Source organism: Monodelphis domestica, chromosome 5, assembly GCF_027887165.1.
Source record: "Monodelphis domestica isolate mMonDom1 chromosome 5, mMonDom1.pri, whole genome shotgun sequence".
NCBI lineage: Eukaryota > Metazoa > Chordata > Mammalia > Didelphimorphia > Didelphidae > Monodelphis > Monodelphis domestica.
The window spans coordinates 288,170,236-288,183,270 of record NC_077231.1 but is presented as its reverse complement, the minus strand read 5'-3'; the positions used below and the strand labels follow the sequence as shown (position 1 = coordinate 288,183,270).

The 13,035-nt window shown below is 48.1% G+C and overlaps 1 protein-coding gene across 2 annotated transcripts in view; it reads left to right on the top strand.

Annotated features, from left to right (window-relative positions):
• The first annotated feature begins 264 nt into the window (after nucleotides 1-264).
• COLQ (collagen like tail subunit of asymmetric acetylcholinesterase) overlaps nucleotides 265-13,035 on the top strand; it is a 46,973-nt gene continuing 34,202 nt past the window's right edge. For both annotated transcript variants that reach the window (XR_008912472.1, XM_007505121.2), the window contains exons 1-5: nucleotides 265-547; nucleotides 7,496-7,608; nucleotides 8,552-8,653; nucleotides 10,891-10,935; nucleotides 12,290-12,316. Coding sequence is in view for 1 of the 2 variants with exons in the window: in XM_007505121.2 (XP_007505183.1) it covers nucleotides 475-547; nucleotides 7,496-7,608; nucleotides 8,552-8,653; nucleotides 10,891-10,935; nucleotides 12,290-12,316 (360 nt within the window). In the remaining variant the exon portion in view is untranslated. The remainder of the gene's footprint in view (nucleotides 548-7,495; nucleotides 7,609-8,551; nucleotides 8,654-10,890; nucleotides 10,936-12,289; nucleotides 12,317-13,035) is intronic.

Below are 13,035 nucleotides of genomic sequence, written 5' to 3'. Positions count from 1 at the left end.
GATTGAACGTCAGTCCAAACCAGGTGCCGTCCCAGAGCGCGCGTGAATATCAGGCCGCTCTGAAGCTGAGGCGGGCCAGGTTCTCTCCATGTGCCCTGGCCAGCCCTCGGGCTCAGCTGCTCTCTGCGCTCCCAGCGCTCAGGCTAACTTGGCCTTCGTTTCTCCCGGAGGTCCCCCTTCGGATCCCTCGGGCCTTCGCCCCGCCCCCTGGTTCATTCACCACCAGGACAGGCTGCCCGCCCATTCATGCTGGGGAGAGGCAGCTCGCGGCTGGCCCCTGGACCATTGGCCTCTGGGGCAGCAGGCGGCGGCGGCGGCGGCGGCCAGAGATATTTAAAGCGCTCATTGGCCAGGCCCTGGCACTCAGCACATGCTGCGGGGTCGCGGCGCAGGCAGAGAGCAGGGCTTCAGATCCCGGGCTGCTCCTCCCATTCCTCCTCGTGCCCAGGGCCAGCCTCAGTGCTGTGGTCCACTATGCCCAGGCCATCCCTCAGGCCTTCTCAGCTCTTCACCATCTCGAGCCTGCTCTATTACTCCACCTGTATGGGTGAGTGCTGGGAGGTGGGAGAAGGGAGGAGGGAAAGTGTGTGATTTAGGAGAAAAGCGGCCAACCCCCGGTCGGAGCCTGGGGGAACCCCGGGGCATTGTTGGGCTTTAGACGAGATCCTGGGCTGCCCAGGTTGTGGAGCTGGTGGGGGTCTGGTTCCCGTGCCGTGTGCGGGATCCAGGTCTGCGCGTTCGTGTGTCCCACCGCGGACTTCCCTGGGCTCCTTCGGGTCGGGCTGAAGCAGCGGGCTTGGCTTTCCTCCTTTAACTGACTTTGCAGCAGGTAGACTCTCCTAGGACAGGAGAATGTAAGAGCTCGGAGGCTTCCTTAGCGATCCCAGGAATGGGGCAGCTGAAGCAGCAGCGGGCTAGAGCTGGGTGCCATCTCGGCCACCCTGCAGTCCAGCCCCCTCGGCGCATCTCTCCCATCCAGCCTCCTCTCTTTGGAAGCCCAGAGACGTTAAGCCACATATCCAAGGTTGCACAGTAGCCGGGCGAGCACGGGAACTCGGCCCTCCTCCCTCCCTGGCTCCTTTACCCGGCTCTGCCTCAGTGAGAGTGGGGTGCAAGGCTTCCGCCAGCTCGGAGCCCTGCCGTCTTGTTTCTGCAGCCTGTCTGATGTCTAGGCAGGAGACCCACCTGGAAAGAGGGCAAAGGCGCAGCTCCCCGCCGCTTGCGTGGCTCAGTGTCCCCTTAAACGCTCACTCCCTCACCTGTGGCTCATCTCCCCAAACAAATCCCGGAGGGAGCAGTTTTTGCAAGGCGCCTAAGGAAACTCGGCGAAGCTCCTTAAGCTATTGCTAAAGTGGAAATGCTTCTCGGCGGATCCCGGCAGAGCTGGTGCTCCCCGCGCCCTGCAAAGGCTCTCATTTAACGGGGAAAGCGGGGGTGGGGGGTGGGGTGCTAAAGAAAAGCGGGCCAGCTGGGGCGTGAAGGGGACCTTAGAGAAATCCGATTCCCTGTCACTCCTTATACTGTGTTAGGCTATCGGTTCGACCTTCCCGGCCGGGCATCCCCTGTTTCCTTCTCGTGCCCACCCTCAGGACGCGCAAACAGGAAAATGTCCCCAGACCAGAGGGCTGGCCTCACTGGAGACTGGTGCATTGCCATCCCCACCACATTTCTGCCTCCGGGGCAGCTTTCTCCCAAGAGTGCCTAATTCCTCAGGGCTAGCTTGCAAGAGCAGAACGAGAAGTCATTAACTTTAGGAAAGGCTGGGGATGCCCAATGGGAGATTTGCATACTAGACTGCTAGGGGGGCCAGGGTTTGCCTTTACTGAGCCTCGAGCCTTTGGGGCTTGGAAGGAGCCTTAGAAGTCTTCCTTCTGCAACTGAGAACACAGGAGGAGAAGTGTGACAGCGGCTCGCGTGAGGGGACCCAATCCCATCAGGCACCGAGCTCCAGAGTCTTCAGAACGAGCCACCTTACCCCATGCCACCTCTGATTATTCCCCTTCGACTTGTTTCGCCTTCTACACCGATTTGCATGGACCCATTTTACTGGTCTGTGCCTCAGTTTTTCCTGCGGTATGCTGGGCAGTGGGAAGGATTTTTAAACACTCCCAAGGAGCAAAGCATTTGGGAAAACCAGGATCGGCATCATTGTTATTTCTGGCCATTTGGGCAGGAAGTTTCAGTAACTTTAAGGCTGATGGAGCAGTTCTAATCCCTCCCCTCAATCTGAGATTGGGCGCAGTGGGCAGACAGGCTGACTGGGACTGAGAACACTTGAATGGGGAGTCAGTGGGAAGACATGGTATAGTGGGAAAACTGCTGACCTGGGAGTCAGAAGACCTGGCTTATTCTTATTTTCTTATTATTTCTGGCTCAGTGGCTACCTGGGTGACATCACTTAACCTTTGCTTGCCTCAGTTTCCTCATCTGTTAAATGAGGTGATTAGATTAGACAGCCTCTCCCGTGGGTCCCTTCTGGTGCTAAATCTTGGACCCATGCTCAGTGGAGTCCATCATTGTTTCCATGACAACGTGGTCTTTGGGGCTCATCTGTCCAGAGTTCAGAGGCTTTGAAGTGGGACCCTTGGGCTTCCAAAGGGGCTGGGGAGGGGCTGCCCCTATCCCCAGCAGACAAGATCCACTTGAAGCCCTGAGCTCACTTGACAGGGCAGCACTTGTTTTCCACTGTGTCCACCTGGTGGAAATATTCCGAGCTGGGGAGCCGTAAATAAACTAGACTGTGCTAAAAACAAACAGCTCTCCATGGAGTCAGCTTAGGCAGAAATAGATTGGGATTGCCTGTGGAAAGTGATTCAGAGGGACATGGGCATGGGAGGGGGGAGGGCCAGAGAGGGGCCCCCCTGCCATTCCTGGCCCACACAAATGGCCTCCTGATCCTTTCCTAATTTCCCCCTTCTGGCTCGGGGAAGCCCAGGTATTAGCCCTATTTGGATGCTGTTGGCAGGTCCATCAGTGGGATAAAGTGGGCGAAACACAGAGGCTATATATGGAGTGGAAAATCGATAAATTGCAGTAAATGCAAATAGTCACACTAATCTGCCTACCTCTCAGATCCTGGCCCCCCTCTCCCTTCCAGCTTCAGAGCTGTCCTGCCTGGGGTTTCCAGAAGTGGTCTGGAAAACTGCCCCCCTCGAACCTCAGCTGTTCTCCCCATCCCGCACTGTTCAGCCACAGGAAAGCAGTTCTGGTTATTCTAGCAGGAGGGGAAGGGACTTAGGACAGAGAGGATCTGAAGCCCCCTTAAAGGGTTTCCGGGCTCCCTAGCCTGTTCCATGCCTTCTCCCAATTTTTCTCCCATGCTAAAAAGGAGCCCTCCCTTCTGGACTTTCCAATGTAACCAGCTCCTACAAAGACTCAAGTTAGGAAGGGAGCCAAGGAAAATGTGATTATTGAGCATTATAATATCTGAGAATCTCTTCTTCTATGTGATCACCCTGAGGCCTCAGGGTTCAGGGAATGAGTGTTGGATTTGGGGTCAGAAAACCTGAGTTCAAATCCATGCTCTACCACTTACTCTTTGTGTGACCCTGGATTAGACACATCGCTCTGGGCCTCATTGTCCTCTGGAGTAAAATGAGAGGACTGGATTAGTCCTCTTGGGCCCTTTCCAGTTGTAGGGCATGAGCTGCTTCTGGCCTGAGGCTGCAGTAAGAGGAAAAGTGAATGAGGGAGCAGCTGAGTAGCTCAGTGGATTGAAAGTCAGGCCTAGAGATGGGAGGTCCTAGGTTCAAATCTGACCTCAGACACTTCCCAGCTGTGTGACCCTGGGCAAGTCACTCACTTAACCCCCATTGCCTAGCCCTTACTGCTCTTCTGCCTTGGAACCAATACCCAGTATTGATTCCAAGACAGAAGGTAATGGTTAAAAAAAAGTGAACGAATTGGGTGTTTGGGGAGTGAGCTCCCCACTGCAGGTAGTGTGAGGAGATCTAATCAATCAGTCAATCAATAACCAATAAGTGTTTATCAAGTACTCATATGCCAGGCACTGTGCTAAGTGCTGGGGTTACAAAGGGAGGCAAAGACAGTCCTTGCCCTCAAGGAGCTCACAGTCTAATGGGCAAGAAAATGTGCTAACAAATGTACAACCAAGCTAGAGACAGGATAAATAGGAAATAAGTAATGGAGGGATGATACTAGAATTAAGAGGGTTTGGGAAGGCTTCCTGTAGGAGATGGGACTTCTCAGTTAGTACTCAAAGGAAGCCTGGAAGGCAGTAGGTGGAGATGGAAGAGCCACAGCATTCCTGGCATGGGAGACAGCCAGAGAAAATGCCCAGATCCAAAGGTTGGAGGGTCTTGTTAATGGACCATTCAGGAGGCCTGTGTCATTGGATCAAAGAGTATATTTAGAAGAGTAAAGTGTAAGAAGACTGGAAAGATGGGAGGGGGCTGGGATATGAAGGCTTTGAATTCCAAAGACAACATTTTGTATTTGATCCTGGAGGCCGTGGGGAGCCAATGGAGTTTACAGAGTACAAGGAATGGTATGGTCAGACCTGAGCTTTGGAAAGATCACTTTGACAGCTGAGTGAGTGAAGGATGGACTAGAGTGGGGATAGAGGGAGGCAGGCAGACCTTCAGCTGCTATTACAAGAGTCCAAGAGTGAGGTCAGGAGGGTCTACCTCAGAGCGATGACAGTAGCAGGGGAGACAAAGGGACACTGGAAAGATGGTACAAAAGTGAAATCAACAGGCCTTGGCAAGAGCTTGCATCATGGCGGGTGGGATGCCTTGGGATTCAGTATGAAAAAGATTGGATGGGAGTAACATAGTGAGTGAGGGTCCTGATGGCTAGGGCCTTCCCACCTCTTTCCCCTAGGGTTCAAGCAGTGATGGAAAGTCTGTAAAGTCAGATTTTGTCCCAAATGGCATCTGTAAATCAGGGGACTCTGCACCCTTCCTAGGTTCTGTTCAGAGAGAGGTCGTACAGTGTGCGTGGCCCCAGGGGAAGGGGAGTGGGCAGAATCCCCATAAGCACAGAATGCCACGGCACCCTAGCCAGATACCCTGACACACAAAGAAGGGAAACACCCTAGGGACCTCAACTTTGCCATGTGATCTGACTCTGTCCCTCTCTTTACCATTACTGGGTCAAGCTGCAGACTCGTAAGTCACCCAGCAGTGACTCCTGCTCTTGCCACTTAAAGTACAACAGCAACACCCAACACTGGTGAAGACAGAACCACTAGTGTCCTGTTCTAGTGCAAACAGCTGCACCTGCTCCCCCTTTCCTCCCCCTCTTCTCCTCTCCCCCTGCTCCCCCACTCTGAACTGACTGCCAGGCTATGGTAACACCTCCTGATCTTTGCTCTCTCAAGAGCCCAGACGAAGCGTTTGTTCTCCTTGGGCAAGGTTCAAAAATTGGACCCCTTGGGCCTCGCTGCCCAGTGGGGGTTGTGAGTCTTCAGGGTAACGTATGGCTCATCACAAAATAAATACCCGTGTTCCACAAAGCATGGGATCTTCTGCCTTTAAATGTGTGTTCATGAAAAACAGCCTTAAGAAATGTCCTTCATTGTGTGTCCCTGTGTCCAGTTGGGTTGCCTACCTGATTTGTGTTTCACTTTTGTCCCCACCAGATTTTACCCAGCACAATGGAGTGGGCACTTAGGAGAAGTTTTCTGAGTTGACTCAAATAACAGAATGAGCTTTAAACTTAGAGTAAGGTGGGAGTCTCAGCGGTGCCATTTACTGGCTGTGTGACCTTGGACACATCACCTAACCTTTTTAAGCCTTGGTTTCCCCGTAGGTTAAATGGGAGGGTGTTATATCTTCACCACTTTCTCAGGAAGTGCTCTGTAAATCTCCAAGTGCCACAAGTCCTCATCCTTATTGTTACTGTGAATTCTGTGATAGTGTTTGGATATTTTTTTCATTTTGTTGTTCAGTTGTTTCAGTGCTATCAGACTCTTCACAACCGTATTTGGGGTTTTCTTGGCAAACATACGAGAAAGGCATTTCCTTCTCCAGTTCATTTTACAAATGAGGAAAGGGTGCAGTTGGGTGGCTCATTGGAAAGAGAGCCAGGCTTAGAGATGAGAGGTCTTGAGTTCAAATCTCATTTCAGACACTTCCTAGGCATGTGACCCTGAGCAAGTCCCTTAACTTCCATTGTCTAAATGAATTGTGGAAGAGACATAAAGAGAGAGAGGATTTGCAGGACAACCCAGGCATGCAGACCAAGGTGAAGGACCTGTCTGTCAATCAAGGAGAAGATTCCAAACGGAATGTTCCAAGGAGTTGGCAGTTGGGGAGCCTGGCCAGAGAGAGGAGAAACGGGGACTTTGGCTCTCTGGGGGTGACTGACCAAGAGAGAAATCTCTTCTTTGGGGTTTTCATGATCAAGAGAGACTGACTTTTTCCTGACTAGCTTTTGGCAGAGTCTGGACTTGAATTACTCAAGCAGAGACTATCTGACTAAAGAAAGAAGAAAAGAAGAAAGATGCTTGTCCTCCATCTCTCTGGCTGTCTCTGAGTCACAATTGTGACTGGACTGACAATTCCCACACCCTCCAAGTTCTCCTTAGGGATTAGGGACACCCTCATCCCTCTTACCTCAGCTTCAATCCTCATCCTGTTGTTCCCAATAAACCCCTTTACCTGAGAATAGAAGAGTGAAGAATATTTCTCAGAAATCTCAGAGTTCCCCTGAGTTACTCAGAAGGTGGCTGACGAAGACCAGGGCAGGGGAAAGGGAGGCAAAAGGGCTGGCTGAAACCTTGGGAGGTGAAGGGAGGAAGAGGGTAGGGAATATCTTGACTTATTAGCCATTAGGAATCAATAGGCAGCTCCAGAGCTCCCCTCTAGCAGTATCCATCTCTCTAGCAGCATCTCTCATCTATCTCCATTGTAAAAAGGCAGCCTCAGGTGCCAGAGTATCCAGTTATCACCACCAGACATAGTTTCCATACAGATTACATTTTCTATTACACCCTTAATGTTCTTCTGCCTTGGAACCAATACCCAGTATTGATTCTAAGATGGAAGGTAAGGTTTTAAAAAAATTAAAAAAAACAAAAACAAATTAGTAAACTGAGGCAAACCAGGTTTAAGTAACTTGCCTAGAATTACTTGACTAATAAACATCTGAGGCTAGGTTTGAACTCAGAAAGATAATGAGTTTTCCTGACTCCAGACCTGGCGTTCTATCCATTGCACCACCTAGTTGCCCTGCTTTGTTTTGTTTTTTAAGTGGATGCTCAATAAATATTTATTGGTAATAGAATTAATATATCTTGATCAAATTGGTTAACAACATTTCTTAAAGTTCTTAATCAAGCTCAGGCAGGTTATGAGGCATTCTGTATCCCGATGGATCTAAATCCAATAAAATCAGGTCCCCAATGACTATATGAGGGTGGTGAGAATTGATTTTCCTAGTAACCCTGCATTGCATAGTGGAAAGTCTAGGACCCTGATTCTCACCCTCCTTTGCCACATCTGGGCACTGAGTGATGGCTTTCTTTACACAGCCCTTCCCGGTTTGGAAGAGAAGAAAAGAGTCAGTCAGAAAGGATGCTGTCTGTTGACCCCTCCTCCTCCACCAATGTTTCCACCGCCATTTTTCAGAGGGGGCCGGAGTTCTGTAAGTATCTTGGAGGGGAAAGTCCAAGGCTTCCCCATCAGACAAAAAGCTCCCTGTTCCCAGAGCCTTTTGGTGATCAGTATAAAGACGTTGCCCCCCAACTCTTCTGATTGGTCCCTGAAAGTAGATCTAGGTTTGGGCGTTGGCTTGTTTCTGCATGAATTATGGGGATTTTAGGGGCTTCCTGTTTAAGACTTCAACAGTTGCAGGACAGTTTTTGTCCTGTGTGATTTTGCCTTCAGAAGTCTCTGAAAAGAAGTGGTTCACCTTTAATTTTCCATTTTCTGTGCTCCCGTGACCTTCTCCTTAGAAATAACATCTCCCACTTGCTTTTCTTCTGCCTCCCATATCTACCCACCAGGAAAATTCTCTTATTGCCTAAACACATCAACCAATTTAGACAGACCAATTCATTCCAGTTTTTCCTGCCTATTGGCTGGGCCTTTATCTGAAGGGCAGGGCACTTCAGGTTAAAAAGAATATATATAACTCTCACTATATGGGTGCCCCTCTCCTCGGGCTTTCAGGCCCTACAGGAAGCTCCCAGATTTAGTGTAAGGGCCACTGCAACAACCTTCCTAACTTCTTTAAATGATTTTTTTTCTCAATGAATTCAATTTCTCTCCTTCCTTCCACTTTCCCACCCATGAAAAAAAAAGGAAAAGGAAAAAGAAACCCCTTAGAACAAATGGGAATTGTTAAAACTTACCAAGTTCTTTCAAAGTTATCACTGACCATCCAGAAGAGACCATCTTTGGTTTTAAAGATCCCAAGAACACAAAAGGTGGCACAGCACAGCTATAGCTGGAGAGGGCAGGAAACCAGCAAGTGAATGAATGGGTAACTGACTAGTTCTTGAGTGGGTCCATCTAATGAGTTGGTGATCGTGTCTCTTGGATGCTGGCTCTAACTTTTTCAACCTGTATATTGTTTTCTACTGAAGCTTCTGTCCCCAGATATGCCAAACTTCTTTCTAGAGCTACAGACAACCCAGTCTCCTTGTGTTCAAGAATCCCTTGGCCCCCCTGGGCCTCCGGGCCCCCAGGTTAGTATCACCTCCCAAGCCCTCTCTTAGTGTTTTCTGTTTGATGCACTGAGCTCTATTTGATGAAATTAAATTCAACAAATCTTTATTGAGTATTTATTATGTTCAGGGTTACCGTGCCAGGCACTGGGGAGACAGTTCTAAAGTGAAAGAGGCCCCTGCCCTCAACAGTCTTATATTCTATGTGGGCCTTAATTAATCTACACTGTTCTTTGCTTCTCTTAACACTTAAAAAAATAGATTATCTTGCTACTTCCTTAGTTTGAACATCCAGCTCCATCATCCAGGCCATGATGACATACAGAATTCTTAATTCTCAGATGATAGAGATATAGAGACAAAAGCAAAATAGCCCAGGACAGATAGGTGGCACAGTGAATAGAGCAGGACACCTGGAATCAAGGAGGACCTGGATTCAAATTTGACCTCAGATACTTCCTAGCTGTGTGACCCTGGGCAAGTCACTTAACCTCAATTGCCCAGCCCTTATCACTCTTCTAGCTTAGAACTGATACTAAGACAGAAGATAATGGTTTAAAAAAAAAAAAACAGCCCTTGCCTTCAAGGAGAACTTACTTCTAAAAGGAAAATACAATTATGTATGCAGATAAACTAAAAAGAGGGAGAGAATGCTGGGTCCAAGAGATCCAGATAAAATGTTAAAGGAAAATTTGAGGAAGGAGGGAATACTTTCAGTTGACAGGATCAGGAAAAGCCACAGGGAAGAGGGAGGGCATTTAAGGTATAGGAAATACCTTTACAAGGTGGCACACTGAATTAGAGCCCATATAAAAGAAAACACCAATCACTTTAGAACCTGCAACTGGCATGAAAGAAAACAACACATTTCTAAAACCTTGAACTCTTGTAAAAGGAAACGGGAATTGTTCTAGAGCCTTATTCTAGTTCTAGGTTCTAGAATGTTCATTGACTGCAGCTCTTGTGAAAAAACAAAAAAACATGAGCTGTTCCAGTGCCTTAGGAATGAGATGAAAAATTAGAATGGAGAAGGACCACCTCCTTGTTAACCTCTCCAAAGCTCTTAGTTTCCATGATTCAAAGAGGACTCATGGTCGACATGGCAGCCCGAAGGTCTCAGAGATGATGTGGCTTCAGTAATGCAGTTGGGCATTTTGATGAATTTCCACCTCCCACCCCTATATTCTGGGAATTTTAAAAAGCAATTAGCAGACAGGCAGAGCAGAAAATAGCCTCTCCCTTGGAAGAAAGGCTCATTAGAAGCTCTAGTATTGCTCACTGTGCAGGACTTCTCATTTCTACTCCAGCGCTAGCCTCAGCTCTCTGGCTGGTCCAGGGAATAAGGATGCCATGTTTTCTTGGACAGTCCCCCCTTTTTAAAGAAGACATTTTATTGCAATGCAGGGAGCAGGAAGATTACTGTGTCTGCTGCTGGTTAGGTTGGCCTGGGAAACTCCAAGAGGAGGGCTTCTGCTAGAGCCAAAGCCTAATTTCCTGGTTGGAAGCAGCCTGGGAAGGCTTGTTCAGATAGGAGCCTGGGTCTCACTTTCACATTTTGGAAAATAAGGTTATTTTATGCCTTTTTATCTGTTCTTACCACATGCCCAGAAGTCCTCGAGATTTTAGGATAGCCTCAATGGCCCAGAAAGGAAAACAAAACTAGAAGTTTGTGCCTCAGAACACTGGTGGTTGGAGCAGGAAATGTAGGAGGACTGCCAATATGGAAAAACAAAATCCAGAATATAATCTGAGCAGGAATAGAGAGGAGACGGATGAGCTGGGAAGAGTTTGTTCTTAAAGGAATCAGTGATATTTTCTGGGGTTGTGTGTTTGCGATGGAAAGCACAGCCACTTAGCCTGATACAATTCATATAATGGTTACCCTCCAGAAAGGATCAAAGGATTGGAAGTTTGGGATTAGAAAAGAATTTAGAGGCCATTGAGCCCAATCCACTAATTTTACAGTTGAGCAAACTGAGGCTTAGAGAAGTGAGATGATTTGGCTAAAGACATACAGAAAGAAAACACCAGCGTAGGAATTGGATCTTCTGGTTCCAATCCAGGGGTCTTTCTAGTGTGCTGTGTTGCCTTTATCATCTTCTATGCCCTTTATGATGATTTGTAGACAAAGTATCCACGGATTGACTTTGTTTCCTAAAATGACCAAGATTTTTTCATCCATAAGCATTGTGGAAAATAGAGTTTGTCCATGGAGATAGCCTCTATACTTGTTAAAACTTGTTTTCTCCATCATGTAGGGTCCTCCAGGGATTCCTGGAGTGAGAGGACCGAAAGGGGAAAAAGTAAGTACTGGCCTTTTCTTCTACCTAGACGTGTGTTTGGAAAGAGAGGGGGGGGGAGAGGGAGAGAGAGAGGTAGATGGGGGGGGGGAGAGGGAGAGAGAGAGAGGTAGATGGAGAGAGAGGGGGGAGAGGGAGAGAGAGAGAGAGAGAGAGAGAGAGAGAGAGAGAGAGAGAGAGAGAGAGAGAGAGAGAGAGAGAGAGAAGGAGAGAGAGAGGGAGAGAGAGAGGGAGATGGAGAGAGAAAGAGAGAGAGAGAGAGAGAGAGAGAGAGAGAGAGAAAGAGAGAGAGAGAGAGAGGGAGAGAAGGAGAGAGAGAGGGAGAGAGGGAGAGAGAGAGAGAGAGAGACTCTAATTTGTCCTTTAAGGGTAGTGAGACAGTGATGTGCAGCCAAAGAAAGCTTAAATGTCTTCTCAGGGTTGGAAGGAAGGGCACTCCTGCAAATCAGCACCGAGCCTTCTTCCCCATAAAAGCAGAAAGTAAGGGGAAGGATGGGCAGAATCAGAAAACAAGCCAACAGTGGAGAAAAATTGGAAAGAGGTAAAGAAAGACTAAAGGGAAGACAAGGTGGGCCACTAAAATGTTTCTTCTTCTGACACAGGAAGATGGTTCTGAAGGGGCTTCACAAGTCACTTGCTAGGGCTACATGTACTTCTCAACTTCTTGTTAGCCTGTCATCTTAAACCATGAAATACCTGGGCATTCTGAAATGGCTTGTAGAGTAGGAAGAAATCTGGATTTGACATCAAAGGGGCAGGGTGTGAATGGCAGAGGTTTTGGTTGAATGACCCTGGACGAGCTCATTTTTTTTTAACCTTTACCTCCTACCTTAGCATAAATTCTAAGACAAAAGAGCAGTTAAGGGATAGGCAATGGAAGTTAAGAGTGACTTGGCCAGGGTCACTTACTAGGAAGTGACTGAGGCCAGATTTAAACCCAGGACCTCAGATCTCTATCCGCTGTGCTACATAGCTGCTCCTATCTGCTCTTTTTATTTTTTTTAAACTCTTATCTTCTATCCTGGAGTCAATACTGTATATTGGTTCCAAGGCAGAAGAGTGGTAAGGAATAGGCAATGAAGGTTAAGTGACTTTCCCAGAGTCACACAGCTAGGAAATATCTGAGGTCAGATTTGAACCCAGGACCTCTTGCTTCCAGGAGTGGCTCTCAATCCACTGAGCCATCTAGGTGCCCCCTCTGCTCATCTTTTAAAGATTGTAGTTGGACTAGATGATGGCCAAGTTCTCAGCCAGTTCTATGATCCTAAGTAGAGAACATAAGCATATTCTAATGCTCCTGCTAAACTCCTCTGCCATTCTGGGGTAGCATCTGCTGAAATGTCCTTTCCTTCCACAGGGGGAACTTGGCCGGCCAGGAAGAAAAGTAAGTATATTTTTCTGGGTCAGCATCATGTAAATATTCCTATTCTTGATTTCCTTCTTTCCCTCCCTCTCTCTCTCTCCCTTCTTGCCTTCCTTCCTCCCCACCTTCCCTCCCTTCCTTCCTCCCTACCATCCCTCCCTTCCTCTATCCCTCCCTCCCTTCCTTCCTTCATCTTTATTTTTGTTGGCTCTCTAGAATTCACTTCCTCTGACACCAGTGCTGTTCGCAAGTGTGGGCAGCCATGGTCCTACCAAGATGAAATCATCTTGGTCATAGTCATGGACTACATCACTTGCCTCTTGACAGTGACTGAGGTTCAGGTCCTGAGTCCAACATCATGGAATCTCCAGTGGAACCAAAGGATACCGCCAATAGCTTAGTGGTCCAACTAGAAACCACAGGCCATGGTTAGATCATCTTGAATTTGATTCAGGGCGGCCCAACATCCACAGACTCCCTCCCTTCATTCTCATTGGCTTCAAATTAATGACAGAATTGGTTCTTCTGAACTGGCCACTTAAGGAGGCACGAAGGACCAAGCCACCTGAAGGCCATGGATGTTCAAGGCACTCATTGGAATGACAAGCAAATAAATGGAGAAGGAGGGGTTCATCCTTATTCTGCGTGGCCAGTGGATTCTGACTTTGGAAGGCTGGGTCTTGGTGAAAAGGGAGGCCTAATAAGTTGGGATAGGCATCCATGATTACTTCAATTTCTTG